General features: G+C 42.4%; 1 protein-coding gene across 1 annotated transcript; it reads left to right on the top strand.

The window, feature by feature from the left end:
• The first annotated feature begins 472 nt into the window (after positions 1 to 472).
• On the top strand, positions 473 to 16,922 carry LOC115459604 (COX assembly mitochondrial protein 2 homolog). The gene is made up of 4 exons (XM_030189414.1): positions 473 to 491; positions 6,013 to 6,135; positions 9,640 to 9,711; positions 16,691 to 16,922. Exons 2-4 carry the CDS (start codon positions 6,055 to 6,057, stop codon positions 16,769 to 16,771), a joined length of 234 nt encoding a protein of 77 aa, XP_030045274.1. The 5' UTR covers positions 473 to 491; positions 6,013 to 6,054; the 3' UTR covers positions 16,772 to 16,922.
• The last annotated feature ends 782 nt before the right edge of the window (positions 16,923 to 17,704 follow it).

A 17,704-nucleotide genomic window follows, 5' to 3' on the forward strand; every position in this document is an offset into this window, starting at 1 on the left:
CTCATTGGCAAAGTTTTGAAGGAGGTTTCATGACAGCAGACGGCCATGACATAAAAAGCTGAAGCCAGTCTCCACCATGTTAATTCTCCCCAAAGCTGCCGCTGCCATCTTGGTACACCCAATAATGTCATTGCTATGGCGACAAGTTCTGCCCACACTGGTTACAGCCCAGATAATGGACTTAGATAGGCTCGTGGCGTCTCCCGTCTTGCTCCTGACAGCCTGCCAATGGCGGAGAGGTCCCTTTCTTACTTTTTCCGGTTTCCGTTACGAATGGAGTGGAGCTTGTCGGAGCTTTTAAGGGATGTGGTTGCTGCTGGGTCAGCAAGTTGGTTGTAAATTCTCCTGTAGGTTCAGGTACGGTATTGGCTTGACAGTTTATTTCATTCAGGGACGGGGTGAGGCGGGTGGAAGAGATATCGTAGCTTTATTTTAACGTGGTTTTTGGCATTTGCAGGAGTTATGCCAACGGCAGTGAGTCCCTTTCTCGGGTGTAATTATTATTGTTATTTATTGCATTTGTATCCCACATTCTCCCACCTATTGCAGGCTCAATGTGGCTTACATACATTTGTTAACATTGTCATTGCAGGATATCAGATACAGTAGTAATGTGTAGCGATTAGTACATAAGTAGTGCCATACTGGGAAAGACCAAAGGTCCATCTAGCCCAGCATCCTGTCACCGACAGTGGCCCAATCCAGGTCAAGGGCACCTGGCACGCTCCCCCAAACGTATAAAACATTCCAGACAAGTTATACCTAAAAATGCGGAATTTTTCCAAGTCCATTTAATAGCGGTCTATGGACTTGTCCTTTAGGAATCTATCTAACCCCTTTTTAAACTCCGTCAAGCTAACCGCCCGTACCACGTTCTCCGGCAACAAATTCCAGAGTCTAATTACACGTTGGGTGAAGAAAAATGTTCTCCGATTCGTTTTAAATTTACCACACTGTAGCTTCAACTCATGCCCTCTAGTCCTAGTATTTTTGGATAGCGTGAACAGTCGCTTCACATCCACCCGATCCATTCCACTCATTATTTTATACACTTCTATCATATCTCCCCTCAGCCGTCTCTTCTCCAAGCTGAAAAGCCCTAGCCTTCTCAGCCTCTCTTCATAGGAAAGTTGTCCCATCCCCACTATCATTTTCGTCGCCCTTCGCTGTACCTCCAGGATTAGGAAGGGAAGGGAAGAAGGGAGAGAGTGGTTAGGGTAGTTATAGAAGGTGGGCGTTCATAATTGAGTGGATTGGTGAGGTGACTTAGAGGCATATTTCAAAGCACTAGCCTTCCAAAGTTCCATAGGTTCTATGGAACTTTGGAAGGCTAAGTGCTTTGAAAATATGCCTCTTAGTGAGGCTGTAGGTTCTCATTGTAGGCCTTGTTGAAGAAGAATGTCTTCAGAGATTTTCGAAAGATAGTGTATCTCACAGGCTGCAGAGAATACCTTCTTCTGGCTTTAGACTTAGCCTGGCCTCAGAATTTATTTTATTTATTTCAGTACATTTATACCCGCCTTTTGCCATAGTGTTACATCCTATAGTATATCTCCAATCAAAATGAGCTCTCTCTTTCATCAAGCATTGCCATTTCCTCCCCTCAACCTCCCCACAGACAGTTTGAACTTCGTGGGTGTGGTTTGGATCTCTTCAGGCAGAGAAAACTAACAACTTATAGCAGCCAGCTTCAGAGAGCATTTTCCATCTCACAGGATGCAGAGAACACCTTCTCCTGCTTTAGACTTAGCCTGGCCCACCCTACCCCTCTACCCACCCCTAGAGTGACATGTCTTATATAACCTCCCTCTCATTACTTTTACCTCACCCATTTCTATTCTTCTATCACCTTCTCCCACTACTCCAACCAGAGTTACACCTAATCACACTGACCACCCTTCAACATCTTCAGTCCTTCTGTGACTGTTCTCTTGTGCTTGACTGCTTAAATATTTTAAATTTAAATGGTTTACTTTTTGTCTATTAGATTGTAAGCTCTTTGAGCAGGGGACTGTCTTTCTTCTGTGTTTGTACAGCGCTGCGTACACTTTGTAGCGCTCTAGAAATGTTAAATAGTAGTAGTAGTGTTTTCATTGATTGCTTTCAGGTCTGTAGGTAAGCATTCCATAACTGCGTGCAATTAATAACGGTTAAAAGATGGATCCCCGGACCCTTGAGCACGAGCTTAAAATGGATCGCTGTTTTTTTTTGACTGACATTTATGTTTTCGGTATGCGGTGTGCCTCAGGGCTGACCTACAGCTCGGTCCTGGACCAGACCTGCGCCTGCCCACTCTGACGCGCTGCTCTTTTCCTACGAGGGGTTGATTCGGCGGAAAGTCACCAAGGAGGTTGGAGAAGGAACAGAAGATCCCGATCCCCCCCACCCCCCCCCCCGGCTGCTGCCATATTGGTACACCAAAACAAAGTAAGAAGGAGGCTATTAGCTGCTCTATCCATGTTGCTTGCTCATTGTTATATTATAAACACTCCGTTGTGCAGCATACAGATGTACAAAGAGGAACTATCACAACGGAATAATCTTTCATAGGTTAGAGTAGTAATTTGGCTTAAATTGTAGTCTTCATGACATTTGGGGCACCCTAGCAAGCGTTGTACTGGTGTTGAGACTTTTTCACTTAGTTAAGGGCTACCAAAACAGACAATATTCAGAGTTTTTATTTTTAAGTACAAAGGGTTTTTTTTTTTTTTAAAGTTTAATTAGGTTGAAACCTGTGAGCATTTAATTTTTTTTTCCTGTGTGTAGATTTATAGGAGGCAACTTTTTTCAAAATAATCAGGGGTGCTAAATCCAATGGAAATTACCTCTCCCTAGACATGGTCAAGGAATTTGGTCAATATTGAGGATGCTTGAGCACCCACAGAGCTGACTATGTGTAGTCAAAAGAGAAAGATAGTGTGTGAGAACTTGCTCCTTTTTGTTTTGTGGAATGCAGTGGTATACTATAAAAACGCACTTGATTTTTTTTCTATTACTACTATTCAAAAGAGAGGCATTGAATAATGAGAGAAGAGGTACCTTCGTGCAGAAATTCTGTCCAGTCTAAATGTGCCCGTATTTTTCTGTTGTGTGTGTATATATCTTAGTCTGTTTGGATGTAAGTGGTGTGTGTTTTTTTTTTTTTTTTTTTTTTTTTAAATCTTTGTCTCTCAGCAGTGTGTTAGTATATAGACGAGGCCTGGGAATAATGATGGCTAAGGGAAAGCAGCAGTAGAAAGTTGGAGCTGAATGACATATTTATATTTTGCAAATGGTGATGCATAGCTTGATGGGATGTCTTTTCTGTCATAACAGAATAAAATAATTTCTTATCTTCTTAAAGTCAACCGAGGAGGAGCAAATCTGGTGGAAGGGAAAATGAGTCGGCATGGAGTTCAGCAAAGAAAATCTTGCCTTAAAACTATTAACTGGTTGATATTCAATGAAAGTTGAGTCGACTTCAAGCTTCCTGCTATGATTTAATAACATTTACTCAGTTACTACCCAAATCTGAACACAATTATAATGTAAATTATAAGACCGTGTCTGCCTCTGATAGTTGTTAGGTTAACCCATTCATACAATAATATCCATCCACAGCTTGGTAGTTGTGGCAAGAAAATGTTTGTGCAGGCCAGCAATACACCACCAAAATTCAAATAGCAAACAGCGTACTGTTAGCTGCCTGCTATTTGAATATTCCATCACTCTTTCATTATTGCTACCAAGTATTACATATTTTGGCCATTTGCTTTAAACTTTGATGGTCTTAATTCATTTATCCAGACCTTAAATGCACTTAGTATTGCTTTTTAAACCTAAATGCAAAACCTAAGGCTGGTTGAACAATTAGGTATAAACTGTGTTGTTTTGGACTGCTTTGAGTCCTACTCATCTGTACATCTGCTGACTAGAATTTTGGAAGACATAAAAATTGAAGTTTTGGATGTACTCTGTAGAAGTTGTTCACTTTTGCAACGTCTGTATGGATTCCTGTTTGCATGTGACAATGTTTGAATAACTGTTTATACTTATGGCTATGATTTCTGAACACGCGGCATCGTTAAAGGAGAGACTTTAAAATGCCCAGTTGGATATATATGCTAATCTTAACTTTAAGTGTTTCAGACACATCCATTTACTTGCTCCTATGATGTTACGGAATTCTATTATTCTGTCTCTCTATTTTCAAAAGTAAGCCACATTGACCCACGTTTACTTGGGATAATGTGGCCTACACATGCCTTTAAAACATTCTTTACCCTTCATCTTTTAAGGCACCGCCTATCCAACTGTCTGGTGATGGCACGAGGAAAGCAAGTTTGGTCCATTGAAGATTAACTCAAAATAACCTGTTCCTTAGCTGAGCTCTAGTATTACTATATTGAAAATGTGACCATACCATGCCTCTTGTTGTGTTCCACTAATAAGTTAAATGATTAACTGGCTTTCTTGAAAGGGTTACATAACCTTTGGATGCGTGACTAGGAACACAAACACATACCGTACTTATACAATATCACAATTCTGCATCTACAGCCACAATATCACAATTCTGCATCTACAGCCACAAAACAACCTTTTAGGGTGGATGGTGTTCACAATGAGCTCCTTTTTATTATCTACCAGAAAGAGAGAAGTTTTCATTTTTGGCACAGTAAAAGTTGTGACAAGAAAAAAGAAAACCAATGGACTGCATTAGGGGCTTATAGCCCATTTATTTATTTATTAGGATTTATTCACCGCCTTTTTGAAGGCATTTACTCAAGGCCGTGTACAGCAAGAATAACTCAAACATAAGCTATAGACAATTACAGCAGTAAAAATATTCAAACAATACAAAGTATGGCATTGTATGTCTTTTTTTTAATGCCAACAACAATCACTGTAGTGGTCTCAATTGTGCTGGTAGTACTTACATTGGATCTGTCGTACTGTGTGGGAGAAGTCTTGACTTTATAGATAGGCTATAGTGTTTTTCACCATCTGTTTGAGTCTTTTTGTAGCGCTATTTAAAGGAGTTCACCTTCCTTTTTGTGTTTGCCTTAGAGAGTATTTGAGTGTTTGGACCCCTGAGGCAGGCATTGTTACTCCAAAACACGTGTTGGGTTTTTATGAATAAGACTCTCGATTTGTTTCAGGCTTGGAGGCCCTGCTGTGATTTTTTTTTGTTTTTTAATCTGTGTGCTCTTGAGCCCTCACAAGATCCTGATGAAACTGCAGCTGTCACCTTGGCTGGTCCAACAGATGAAATAAAGCAAGCAGTGCTCCTGTTCCTGGGTGCGTTTGCCAAGGTGATGTCTGTAGTTTTACATGAGCTGGTAATTCTGCCCCCGACGCAACCAGTATCTCTGGCGAAACATGGCCTGTGGGGCACAGATGTTTGGATGCCTGTGAGCCTTTAGATAATAAATGTTTCTTACAAGGTCCGCCTCTTGGTTTTATCTTCCACGTTGGATTTGGTGGACTGCCTGCCTTGTTGCTTTTTGACTCCAGATACCCCACCTACAACTGACACTCCCTACATACACACACCACGCCTCACACAGGGCTGCTGCTGCTGCATACACACTTGTACCCCTGATGTCCACCCCTTCCCCCGATGGGAGTTCCTGAGGGGACCCCCCCCCCCCCCAAGTTGGGGTAACAGTTTTATAGGGCTTATCTTAATTTCTCTGCTTTGAGCTCATTCAATCCTAGTTGTGTCAGTGGTGGGGGCTGCTTCTTATACATAGTAACATAGTAGGTGACGGCAGAAAAAGACCTTATGAACCACATCGGTCTTTTGAGACCTGTTAGTAGAAGTATGAGGATCCTGTAGCATAAAAATGTTTCTCTCCAAGCGGCCCTTGCTCTTGGTGAATGCCTCAGGGTATGTTTTATGTCCTGACACTCAATACACCTTACCCATTTGAGAGACCACAAAATGCTCCATGTGGTAATGCTTTTATTTATTTTCAGACCTGTAGAGGATGAAACACTCATCTGATATTATACCTCTTGTCTTGGCAGGTGGAAGGATTTTCTCCTTTCTTTTGTCCCTTGGACCTGGAGATGCATCCAGACCTCTCACCTCACCTGCACACTGAGGAGTGTAATGTCCTTATTGTCCTGCTCAAGCAGTGCCATCAAGAGGTAAGATGAGATGGTAGGTGTGGAACAAATCCTGAAACAGGTTGTAAGGCTATTATATGTAACTGAGAAACTTACATGATACTGTTTCTATCACCATAATTAAAAAGGTAAGGTACACGCACAACTGTGAGTGATAATATTGTCCGCTTGTGTCTGTGGTGATTGTATGTTCGTTATCTGTCACAAACAAATATGGTAGATTTGGTGAGATGTAAGTGAAACGAGATGAAAAAGCTTGTTTAGCAGATTTCTATCCTGCATTAGCTATAAAATCTAAGCGGGTTACAATCCAACATATATACTAAAACCCAAATTAAATTAAAAAAAAAAAACCCACATTTAAACATCTTTTAAATTCTGCAAAAGACTTGCTTAAACAAGCTAGTCTATAATCACTTTTTGAGAAAGTTTACACCATCTCAACTTCTGGGAAAGCTTGCTGAAAGAGAGCAGCGGAGTCGCCTTCCCCAGCTCTGAAGGAAGAGTATTCTACAGGATGTCCAAGATCTCTTGTCTTCTAAACAGACTTGATGGAATGAATGGACATCCAGTAGACATTTACCCTGAGGTCTCAAAGAATGAGGTGGTTGATCTTATATTTTGAAACAAGAAGCAGTGCTTAATGGGACATTGTTACTCGGAGCTCTTTAAACTAGAACCAACAACTTGAACTGTACTCGCCAAGTAATAGGCAATCACAAGATGGGCATAAGGGGCTAGAATCCAGTAAACGGCGCCCGAAATTAGGCTTTGTCTCTTATAGACACTACTTCAGCAAACTGATTTGTATCACCAACATTCAAAGCTGAAGGATAAGATTGATTCAACTACCAATTCACTGTGAATCATAATTAAAAAAAAAATGTTTTTGTAATTTTTAATTAATGGAGGAAAAAGACCTGAGAAGTTTAGTGAAGAGTGAAACGGAGAGCCCCATTGGGAAAGTAACGGCTAAGTGACCTCATATCCATTCAATTGTTGAATTGTAGTTAAGCAGAGCTGCTGAAAGTGTTGAACTACAATAGTACATTAGTTTATCACGGTGCAGCCTTTGAAAACCATTAAAAATATTAAAATTTCAAAAACACTTTCAAGAACTAAGTTTTACCTTAGAGAGCACCTGCCACACCTTCTAACACTTAGAAGGTGTGGCAGGTGCTCTCTAAGGTAAAACTTTATTCTAATAAATATGCAGAGCTACACACAGCTAGTTGATGGAAAATGTTATATATATATATATATATATATATATATATATATATATATATATATATATATATATATAAACCTTCCCCCCCCCCCCCCCCAACCTGCACCATTCTATCATAGAATCTCGTCACTGATAGCCAATACGGATATGGACTGCGGTGGCTATAGAAATTAAGGATGCTACCACTCAATGATATAGGAGTTCTGAGAGGCTAATAATTTACAACAGGGTTTGACATTTTCATTATAAACAGGGGGCAGCTCTAGTTGGGGCTATCAGTGACGAGATTCTATGATAGGTTGGGGGGGAAGGGTTCCCCCCCTCTTTTTTTATTTTTTTTTTATTTTTTTTTACTGCAAGTCGATGGAGGGCTTTCGCTAGCAGCCTGAGATATCTAAAGATGATGGAGAGGCCCAAGGGTCTGGGTGGGTGGGTGGGGGGGGGGGGGGCACCTCTTTCTAGTTATTCCAAATTAGATTTGCAGTTTCTATCAATTGCTATAACCCTTGGAGACTTGAGTCCACTTAAATTTATATCCTGGACTTTAGGGGGAGTATCCTCGCCGATTTAAACGTACAAAAGTGCTGCAAGCTCTGAAGCGTCACTACTGCAGAGCATGCTAAATTCCAGCAGAGGTGGGTTGGACGAGTAATAGAGGCTCCAGCTATACGAAGGAAAGCGGGTGTAATGATCCTTTTTCGTCGAGGCCTAGATGTACAAATTAAGTCGATTAAAACGAGATCAGGATGGACAATATGTCTTGGCTGAGGTACTGCTGGAGGGGAAACGTTTCGTCTTATGTAGTGTCTATGCCCCCAATGTATTTGATAAACAATTTTTCAGTAGGCTGATTGCTCTATTGGCCCCCTTTCCGGGGGGCAATATTGTCTTGTGGGGGGGGGGGGGGGGAGAGACTTCAATATAGTATACGATCCTCAATTACATAGATCAGCAGCAGCATTCTAGAGTTCGAGTCACTATGCCCGAGGATTGCCTTTTTCATAAATCAGATTCCTATTTAAATGTGCATCTTTAAAACTGTATTGGATAACACAGAAATGCTTCATGATGCCTAGTTTCCTCTTTGGTACAAACATTTGCATATGGTTATGACTGCTTACCAATAGCAAGATGCCTTTCAAAGTGCATAGTGTCCATTAGAGAATGACACGGGGACAAAGTTTTCTCCATCCCCACAGGTTATGTCCTCATCTGCATAAGCCTTGAACACTTATGACTTTATATTTACATCTTTTTATTAAAGTATAAAAAGGAACAATATGCTGTGCAACTGTTGTGTATAAATTACAAATAGAGAACCATAATAACAATGAGCAGCTATAATAACCCTCCTTCCCACCACCACCCTCTACCCTTCCAACCCCAACAATAGGTGATTTCTACTACACCAAGGAATCCTAATTCACACTGTTAAAATGTCCAGGGGTATAAAATACAACCCATACTATATGCCCTAGAGGGGAAAAATATGCCCTGTAAAGCACTGTTGTGTGTTTTTAAAAAAAATCTGTGGATAAATAAGAAATCAACAACAATCTCAGGATTCAATCTAGCTCTCCTGTCTTCCACAGTCCTTCCTGGAATAGAAGTTGTCTTCTTAGAAGACGTGCTGGTAGGATGTACAGGATCCCCCATGCAAATTTGGCAAGTTGTGGCCAGTATGTTTGCTTGGTTTTCCAAAATATCTTTGTAGGCATCACTTAAACATAACAGTCCAGTTCATTAACAAGCTTCAGAGTAGAAAATGACACTGGGACAAAGTTTGTCCCCATCCCCGAGGTTACTGCGGTTCCCCGTCCCCGTGTCATTCTCTAGTGTCAATCAATGGCATGGAAGCTTTAAAAACACTTGATGACATCACAATGTGTTCTAATCAACCTGAAATTCAACTGACCTAATTACTGGTGGAGGGGATTGGCACATGAAGAGATTGGGCAAGGGGCATTCTATCTGTGGCAGAAATCGGAATTAAATTGGAAGAATACTTCAAAAGTTGTTTTTTTAGGGGATGGGTGTCACATTTACATGAGGGAACAAATTAGACATGGTGGTTTTTATAAAGCTAATTTTCCTGTAGAAAATAAAGTAGCTTCTGTGGTAAAATCACTCTTAAAGGCTCCTTTTGAAGGAAGGGAAAAGCAGAATGTGCATCATGGTTTGAGACAAAGTGAAACGGAAGGCTGTTCCTGTGAAATGAAGAATAAAAGAGAGGTGGAAAATATGAACTCTGTCATGTCCGTGTGATCACGTGTCCTCGTCTGTTCTTGTACCAGAATCGCTTCATGAAGTATTTTGGCCAGTGCAATGAGGCAGATCGAGAAATGCGTCGGTGCTTGAAAAAGGAGGTAAGTCTGTTTTGTTATGGGGGAAATATTCAACTTGTCCACTTTGAGGGTAATTTTGAAATGGAGCACCTTGTTAAAGCACTTTAACATGCCAAAATCCTGCCTCTTTTATAAAAGCAATATTAAAATACGTGATGGAAAAGATGCCCTAGAGCTGGTGTAAATGAAGGCTTTTTGCCTTTCTAACGCAAAATTGTTTTAGTCACTGGCTCTGGGGGGCTTGTTGAATCCAGTATTATTATTATTTGTTGCATTTGTATCCCACGTTTTCCCACCTATTTGCAGGCTCAATGTGGCTTACATAATGCCGTAATGGCGATTGCCATTTCTGGATTGAGAAATACAATATGGTTGTTAAGTCAGAGTAGATTAAGCAATCAAGTGTAGCGAGTTCAAATTCTGGCATGAGAAATAGAGTGGTATTTTTAAAGAGTTCATGAGTGACAGGGAAAGTTAAGCAGTCAACTGTAGAGAGTTCATTCTTGGAATGAGAAGTAGAGAGGTGTAACGATAAAGTTCATTACTGCCAAAGTACAGTTCAGCAATCCAGTGTCGCGAGTTCGGTTTTGTCCCGTTCTGGTATGGGTTTTGTTGTCTGGTATTTAGGATGGATCGTTGTGGTATGCCTTTTCGAATAAGTTGGTTAATAATATTATGATACACCACAAAGTTTCTTTTTTTCTTCATAGGTGAGCATCTTGGGAGTCTTTTTCTGGATTCAAGAGCCTCTATGGCGTTTCAAGTGAATAGAGTAGTTCAATGGGCTTTCTTAGTTATACATAAGCTATGTTGCATTAGAATGTATTTTAGGGAACATCGTTTTCGGTCGCTTGTTCAAACATTGTTACTAAGTTGTTTGGATTATTGTAAAGTTATTTATCTGGGCTGTCCTCAGATTGCAGACACCTCAGAACAGAGTAACATAGTAGATGACGGCAGAAAAAGACCTGCACGGTCCATCCAGTCTGCCCAACAAGATAAACTCATATGTGCTACTTTTTGTGTATACCTTACCTTGATTTGTACCTGTCCTTTTCAGGGCACAGACCGTATAAGTCTGCCCAGCACTATCCCCGCCTCCAAACCACCAGTCCCGCCTCCCACCACCGGCTCTGGCACAGACCGTATAAGTCTGCCCAGCACTATCCCCGCCTCCCAACCATCAACCCCGCCTCCCACCACCAGCTCTGGCACAGACCGTATAAGTCTGCCCAGCACTATCCCCGCCTCTCACCACCGGTTCTGGCACAGACCATATAAGTCTGCCCAGCACTATCCCCGCCTCTCACCACCGGTTCTGGCACAGACCATATAAGTCTGCCCAGCACTATCCCCGCCTCCCAACCACCATCCCCGCCTCCCGCCACCGGCTCTGGCACAGACCGTATAAGTCTGCCCAGCACCGCCACCGGCTCTGCCACCCAATCTCGGCTAAGCTCCTTAGGATCCATTCCTTCTGAACAGGATTCCTTTGTTTATCCCACGCATGTTTGAATTCCGTTACCATTTTTATCTCTACCACCTCCCGCGGGAGGGCATGCCAAGCATCCACTACTCTCTCCGTGAAAAAATACTTCCTGACATTTTTCTTGAGTCTGCCCCCCTGTTGTTGTTTCCCCTTGAAACGATCAGATCGACTCTCCTGCTATTATGCTAAGGTTCACTGGTTGCCACCATCTACCAGAATCCTTTTTAAATTTTCGTCTGATGTATAAAGTTTCCTGTGGGATGGCACCACACTATTTGCTAATTGTTTTATACTATCCAGTTCAGCAAGGCCTTCTGGAATGATTAACTTGTTTTCTTTTCCCTCCATAACGGGCAAGAGAAGAATGAGATATTTTCTTTTCAGGCAGCCCGGTGTGGTAAAGAGGTTTGTTTTTGATATTTTAGGCACAGAGGTATTTAGATTTTAGGCGTCATCTTAAAGACTTACCTGTTTCAAAAATGTGTGGGTATTTTATTTTTTAGTTGATTGTGTTTCTATGGCGTGGAGGAGTGGCCTAGTGGTTAGGGTGGTGGACTCTGGTCCTGGGGAACTGAGGAGTTGAGTTCGATTCCCACTTCAGGCACAGGCAGCTCCTTGTGACTCTGGGCAAGTCACTTAACCCTCCATTGCCCCAGGTACAAATAAGTACCTGTATATGTAAGCCGCATTGAGCCTGCCATGAGTGGGAAAGCGCGGGGTACAAATGTAACAAAAATAAATAAAATAAATCCTAACTTTATGTCCTGGCTTGTCCAGTCACCTTTCTTGTAATCCTTGATGGAACTGCAAGGTTTTGCAGAATAAAATAAAATTGTTACTCACAACCTACCCAGCTCCCCCCTTCCCTCTTTTCCAAATAGGCTGCAATCATCAGTAATAACAAATCATAGATCCATTCAATCCCTCCAAACCAAAACATGACTCCAGAGTTCATGGAGGCAAGAACAGTCTAGAAAAATGTGCACCCAATTCCCCCGTCCAACCTTGCAGACAGGAGTCATCATCTCATAACTTCATTTGACTTTATCTGCACCTGCCTTTGCTGTTACCATAGAGGCTGCCATCCTGGGCAATTCCCTCGTCTTGCCTAATGGTTAGACTGGCCATGCTTACATTTATACTCTGCAAAACACAGAAGTTTATGAAGAGAAGCGTGTCCTCTTTGGTCTTTCTAGCAATACATGTACACCATGGCACACTTACCCTCTGGCATTTACACCTACTCGGAATCGTGCGAGTCCCTTGAATAACTTCTGCTTTGAGATTTGGGGCTTAACGGAGTGCTTGATGGTAGAGATGTGGTCTCCTCTTTGACTGCAAGTCCACCTCCCCTGTGACACACTTCTGCCCCTCTATAGAGCGTTCACATTTATAACATCTACATGTTGCACGGTTTGTGTAATTTCACCACTGAAACATGCAAATGGCAGCACATAAATGGATATATCGTGAACTGGAAATGCAGATGGATTTGAGTGGGTTTTTACCGGCACAGCTGGTGCTGTACGTATTTTATGAAAGGCTCAGTATTTGTTAAAAATTAAATATTTGCCTACTTTCTCTTTTTGGCGGTTGTGCCTAATATGTATCAAATTATCCATACAGAACTAGGTTCTATAAATGATGCTGAGAAATTCAAGTACGGAGCGCTATTCTATAAAGGATTCACATTGTTTATAGAACAGCTTTCAGCGCTTAAATGACGCCTAACTTTATATGCCGGCAATGATGCCTGCTGAAAACAGGTGTAAATGCCGGCACCTAAGTTACTGTTACAAGAAATGATTTATCTTGGGGGAAAAGAGGTCTAGAGAGCACTCGCTACTGTTTATAATTTAAGAGCAGGTGCTGTATTTATAAGTTTTAGGATATTAATTTCTCCACCAATCACCAAAGGTGATAATTGCAATAAATTAAGTATATATAAAAGATACCATATACTCAGAACACAAGGAGACCGTATTTTTAGCTTCAAAAAGGTTGATTTAATATACAATTGCACACGAGAGGTAGGTTTTAAGAGATATTTTACAGATAATCTGTGCTTAAGTAAGGTAAAGTAGCAGGTCTAGATCAAACGTTATAACTTACAAAGCATTTTGTGGTCCATTGAAGAGCCATGAGGCAGGTGAACTGCAGATCAGGAGCAAGGCATCTGGATTGGTGCTGAAGAGAGAATCTCCTGGAGGGAGAGTCTGGAAGAGAGAGAGCTTCTGCAGTGAGTGGATCTGAGTTGCTTGCAGTTGAAGAGAATCTGATATATGCCATGTGGATCTTTGTCAAGGTTGCCAGATGGGAAAAATTTTCCCCGCCCAAAATCAGCCCCAAACCAGCCCAATGTCATCGACCCCGCCTCCAATGTCATCGACCCCGCCTCCAACATCACCGACCCCGCCCCCTGACGTCAGCTCTGATGTCATTTCCCCGACCCCAACGACACCTCTGGCGTCATAAACCCCGCCCCCGATGTCAACCCCGCCCCGGAAAAGCTTCTATTGGACCAATAGAAGCCCCGGAAAAGCTTCTATTGGACCAAGTTAGACCAATAGAAGCCCCGAAAAAAGAGCCCACACCCTGCACAGCTGCAGTGAAAAAGAAGCCCAATTTCCCGCAGCCCGCAACCTTCGATAATTTCCCGCATCCTGGCTTAAAAACCAGCCCAATTGGGTGGGGAAACCAGCCCACCTGGCAACTTTGATCTTTGTCCTGGTTTACTGGTTTCCACACGACCCTTGGGCATTTGCAAAGCATTGTGGTATCTTGGTCTCATGTCTGCACACGACCCCTGAGTCTTGGTCTCATGTCTTATGTCTTATGACATCACAAGACTTGCTGTCTGGATCTTGCTGACAAATGGTCTTTTGATGTGAAAAAGGCTTCCTGCTCAGTCTCTGGAGCAGATACACATTACAAGTCCTTCCTTTCTGTACATGTCTGAAAGCTGATGGGAGGGGCAGGTATACCTTTGACAAGCAAATGTCCTGTTTATGCTTTTCCTCTGAGTTCTTTGTTTTCAATGGGGTATTCAGGTGCCCACCTTAGTCAAGCTTTTGTTAGGTGGGAGGGCAGAGGAAGCTCTTTTGTCTTTAAGTGTTTGTAATTGACTATCCCTGCTCTCAGAAGTTCCCAGAAAAAGGAGCTTGAAATGAAACTATTCTCTCTGCTGCAGTGTCAAATATATAAAAGCTGCACAAATATATTGGTGTATATATAATCCAGCAAAATATCATGCTACACATTTAATTCTGATGATTGGCTTATACCATAACACTGTCATTTACTTGTGGCGCTAATCCCCCCCAAAAAGTTGATACTTGCAAAATCCAAAAAGTGGTAGGAAGTATAGCAAAAGTGTCAAAAAAAAATGTCAGAGAACTTCAGTGTATGAAGTCAAGGGATAGTCTCACAGTCACCGGGGGCAACTCAACAGCAATCAGGTGTACCCTGTGTAGTGACAGTTTTTAATCATTGACTGCCCCCAACCTTCCTTAGTGTGTGGTATACACAAAAAGATTTTTGTTTGTGTGTGTGTGTTGTTTTTTTATACTGTTTATCTTATTTTTCTCTTTTAAATTCCACACATATACTGTACCAGAGGTAACTTAATCTGTAAATATCCAGTAACATTCCTTGCTGATGGAGATAATTTGACTGGGTTGGAGTCGTAAGGAGAGATACTAACACTGCTCTTTATCAGATTTTCCCTTGACAAAGCTAAAACTGCGAGACAGGCACCTGTCGGGAATATTGCCTCACCTGGGAACATATACAAGATGAGTGCTGTCAAATTATCTCCATCAGCAAGGAATGTTACTGGATGTTTACAGATTAAGTTACCTCTGGTACAGTATCCTGCTTATAATCGAAATAGAAAAACGCCTATATTGTGACCCAAATTGGGAGATAGACGTTTATCTCACAAAAACGAATAAAGCGGTATAATCGAAAGCCGAATTTGGACGTTTTCAACTGCATTCCGTCGCGGATGCGGACAAAGTTGATGGGGCGTGGTTATCGGGCGATCACAGATGGGCGCCTTTCGCCGATAATGGAAAAAAAAAATACGCGTTTTTAGTGAGAATTTAGGGCACTTTTCCTGGACCCTGTTTTTCCACGAATAAGGCCCCAAAAAGTGCCCTAAATGACCAGATGACCACTGGAGGGAATTGGGGATGACCTCCCCTGACTCCCCCAGTGGTCACTAACCCCCTCCCACCACAAAACATGATGTTTCACAACTTTTTATTTTCACCCTCAAATGTCATACCCACCTCCCTGGCAGCAGTATGCAGGTCACTGGAGCAGTTATTAGGGGGTGCAGTGGACTTCAGGCAGGTGGACCCAGGCCCATCCCCCCCCCACCACCTGTTACACTTGTGCTGGTAAATGGGAGCCCTCCAAACCGCCCCCCCAAACCCACTGTACCCACATGTAGGTGCCCCCTTCACCCCTTAGGGCTATAGTAATGGTGTAGACTTGTGGGCAGTGGGTTTTGAGGGGGATTTGGGGGGCTCAACACACAAGGGAAGGGTGCTATGCACCTGGGAGCTCTTTTACCTTGTTGTTTTTTTTTTTTGTTTGTTTTGTAAAAGTGCCCCCTAGGGTGCCCGGTTGGTGTCCTGGCATGTGAGGGGGACCAGTGCACTACGAATCCTGGCCCCTCCCACGAACAAATGTCTTGGAGTTATTCGTTTTTGAGCTGGGCGCTTTCGGTTTCCATTATCGCTGAAAAACAAACGCGCCCAGCTCAAAAAAAGATAAACGTCCATGTTTTTCGAAAATACGCTTCGGTCCGCCCCTTCATGGACCCGTTCTCGGAGATAAATGCCCATGGAGATAGACGTTTCCGTTCGATTATGCCCCTTTATATGTGTGGAATTTAAAAGAGAGAAATAAGATACAGTATAAAAAAAACCACACACACACAAACAAAAATATTTTTGTGTATACCACACGCTAAGGAAGGCTGGGGGCAGTCAATGATTAAAAACTGTCACTACACAGGGTACACCTGATTGCTGGTGAGTTGCCCCGGTGACTATATGAGACTATCCCTTGACTTCATACACAAGTTCTCTGACATTTTTTGACACTTTTGCTATACTTCCTATCGCTTTTTGGATTTGGCACTTATTCTGTAACAATTTGTGTAAATTCTGGGAATGCCCCTGAAATTACATTCTATAGGACTTCCGTGCACAGCGTCATAGAATACAATGTGTGCATAACTCCCAATTCATGCCAATTAACGTCCATTGGTTGTTAGCAGCCAAGTATTGGTGCAGATTGGCTCATTACTCAAGTTGCACGTACAAATTGGCTTTGGACGCTGATTTGCGTACGCAGCTTTTGTTGCCGTATATAGAATCCAGGAAACGATGTCTTCCAGACTGGAGCTTTGTTTTTCCTTTTACGTAGTGAATTGTAGGCCATCCAGTACATCCGTTTATAAGGTTTGTAACTGGGTTCTCCTTCTCCCTTGCTTTCTAGTACCAGGAAAATCGTGCCAAAAGTCAAGCGCGTGCTGAAGAGATGAGAAAAAGGATCATGAATGTATCAAAAGCAGACTGAAAAATGACACGATTTTTAACAGGGTGATTGTGCCATATGGACACTGTGAAGACAGATCAAAAGACTGATTTTTTTTTTTTTTTTAACGTTCAGATCATTTTGAGCGTGCAAATTTCTCAATTGCTGATTTTTTTAAATAAAAATATTTAATACCGGCATCTAATGTTTTTGATTCATTTTATGTTCCAATGTGTATGATGTCATTGAAACACACAACAGTCTCATTGGAAAGTATGTTGAAGCACATTGCAGTTTTGTGTTTTTTGTTTTAACAGTAATTTCAGTGTTTTTAATTGAGATTTGGGTTGGGACACTCTGTTACATCATATAATGCTTTTGGAAAGCTTTTATGCTAGTTTTGTTGTCTCATTAAAACCAGGGATGTAGTTAGAGATGGTAATGTACCAGCTCGACTTCAAAATAAAAACTTACATTATAGTATACTAGTAAAAACTGCCCGTTTCTTAAGGGAAGGAAACGGGCACTAGCAAGGCCATCCCCCACCCTCCCTTGCTGTTCCAGACTCTGCCCTCCCTCCGTTTTCACCGTCCCCCGCCGCCGTCCAGTACCTGTGCTGACGGGGGACCCCAACCCCCGTCAGCCGAAGTCCTATGCTGGCCTTCGCGGCGTTGCTTCTTCAATGATTTTGTGTTCAAGTTCGTCTGCGTGCGTCTGACGTCAGATGCACACAGAGGAACTTGAACCGAAGAGCATTGAAGAAGCAATGCCGCGAAGGCAAGCACAGGACTTCAGCTGGACGGCGGCGGGGGATGGTTTTCACCGAGAAGGGGGGTCCAGTGGGCCATAACGCAGGAGTGGGGGGGTTATTGTAAGCGGAGGGAGGGTGGAGTGTGGAACTCGGTGGTGGGGGGGGAAGGGGGGTCTGTGTTGCCCCGCTCCCTGCCACTTGCTCCAAAGTGGCAGGGAGCGGTG

Source organism: Microcaecilia unicolor, unplaced genomic scaffold, assembly GCF_901765095.1.
Source record: "Microcaecilia unicolor unplaced genomic scaffold, aMicUni1.1, whole genome shotgun sequence".
NCBI classification, from domain to species: domain Eukaryota; kingdom Metazoa; phylum Chordata; class Amphibia; order Gymnophiona; family Siphonopidae; genus Microcaecilia; species Microcaecilia unicolor.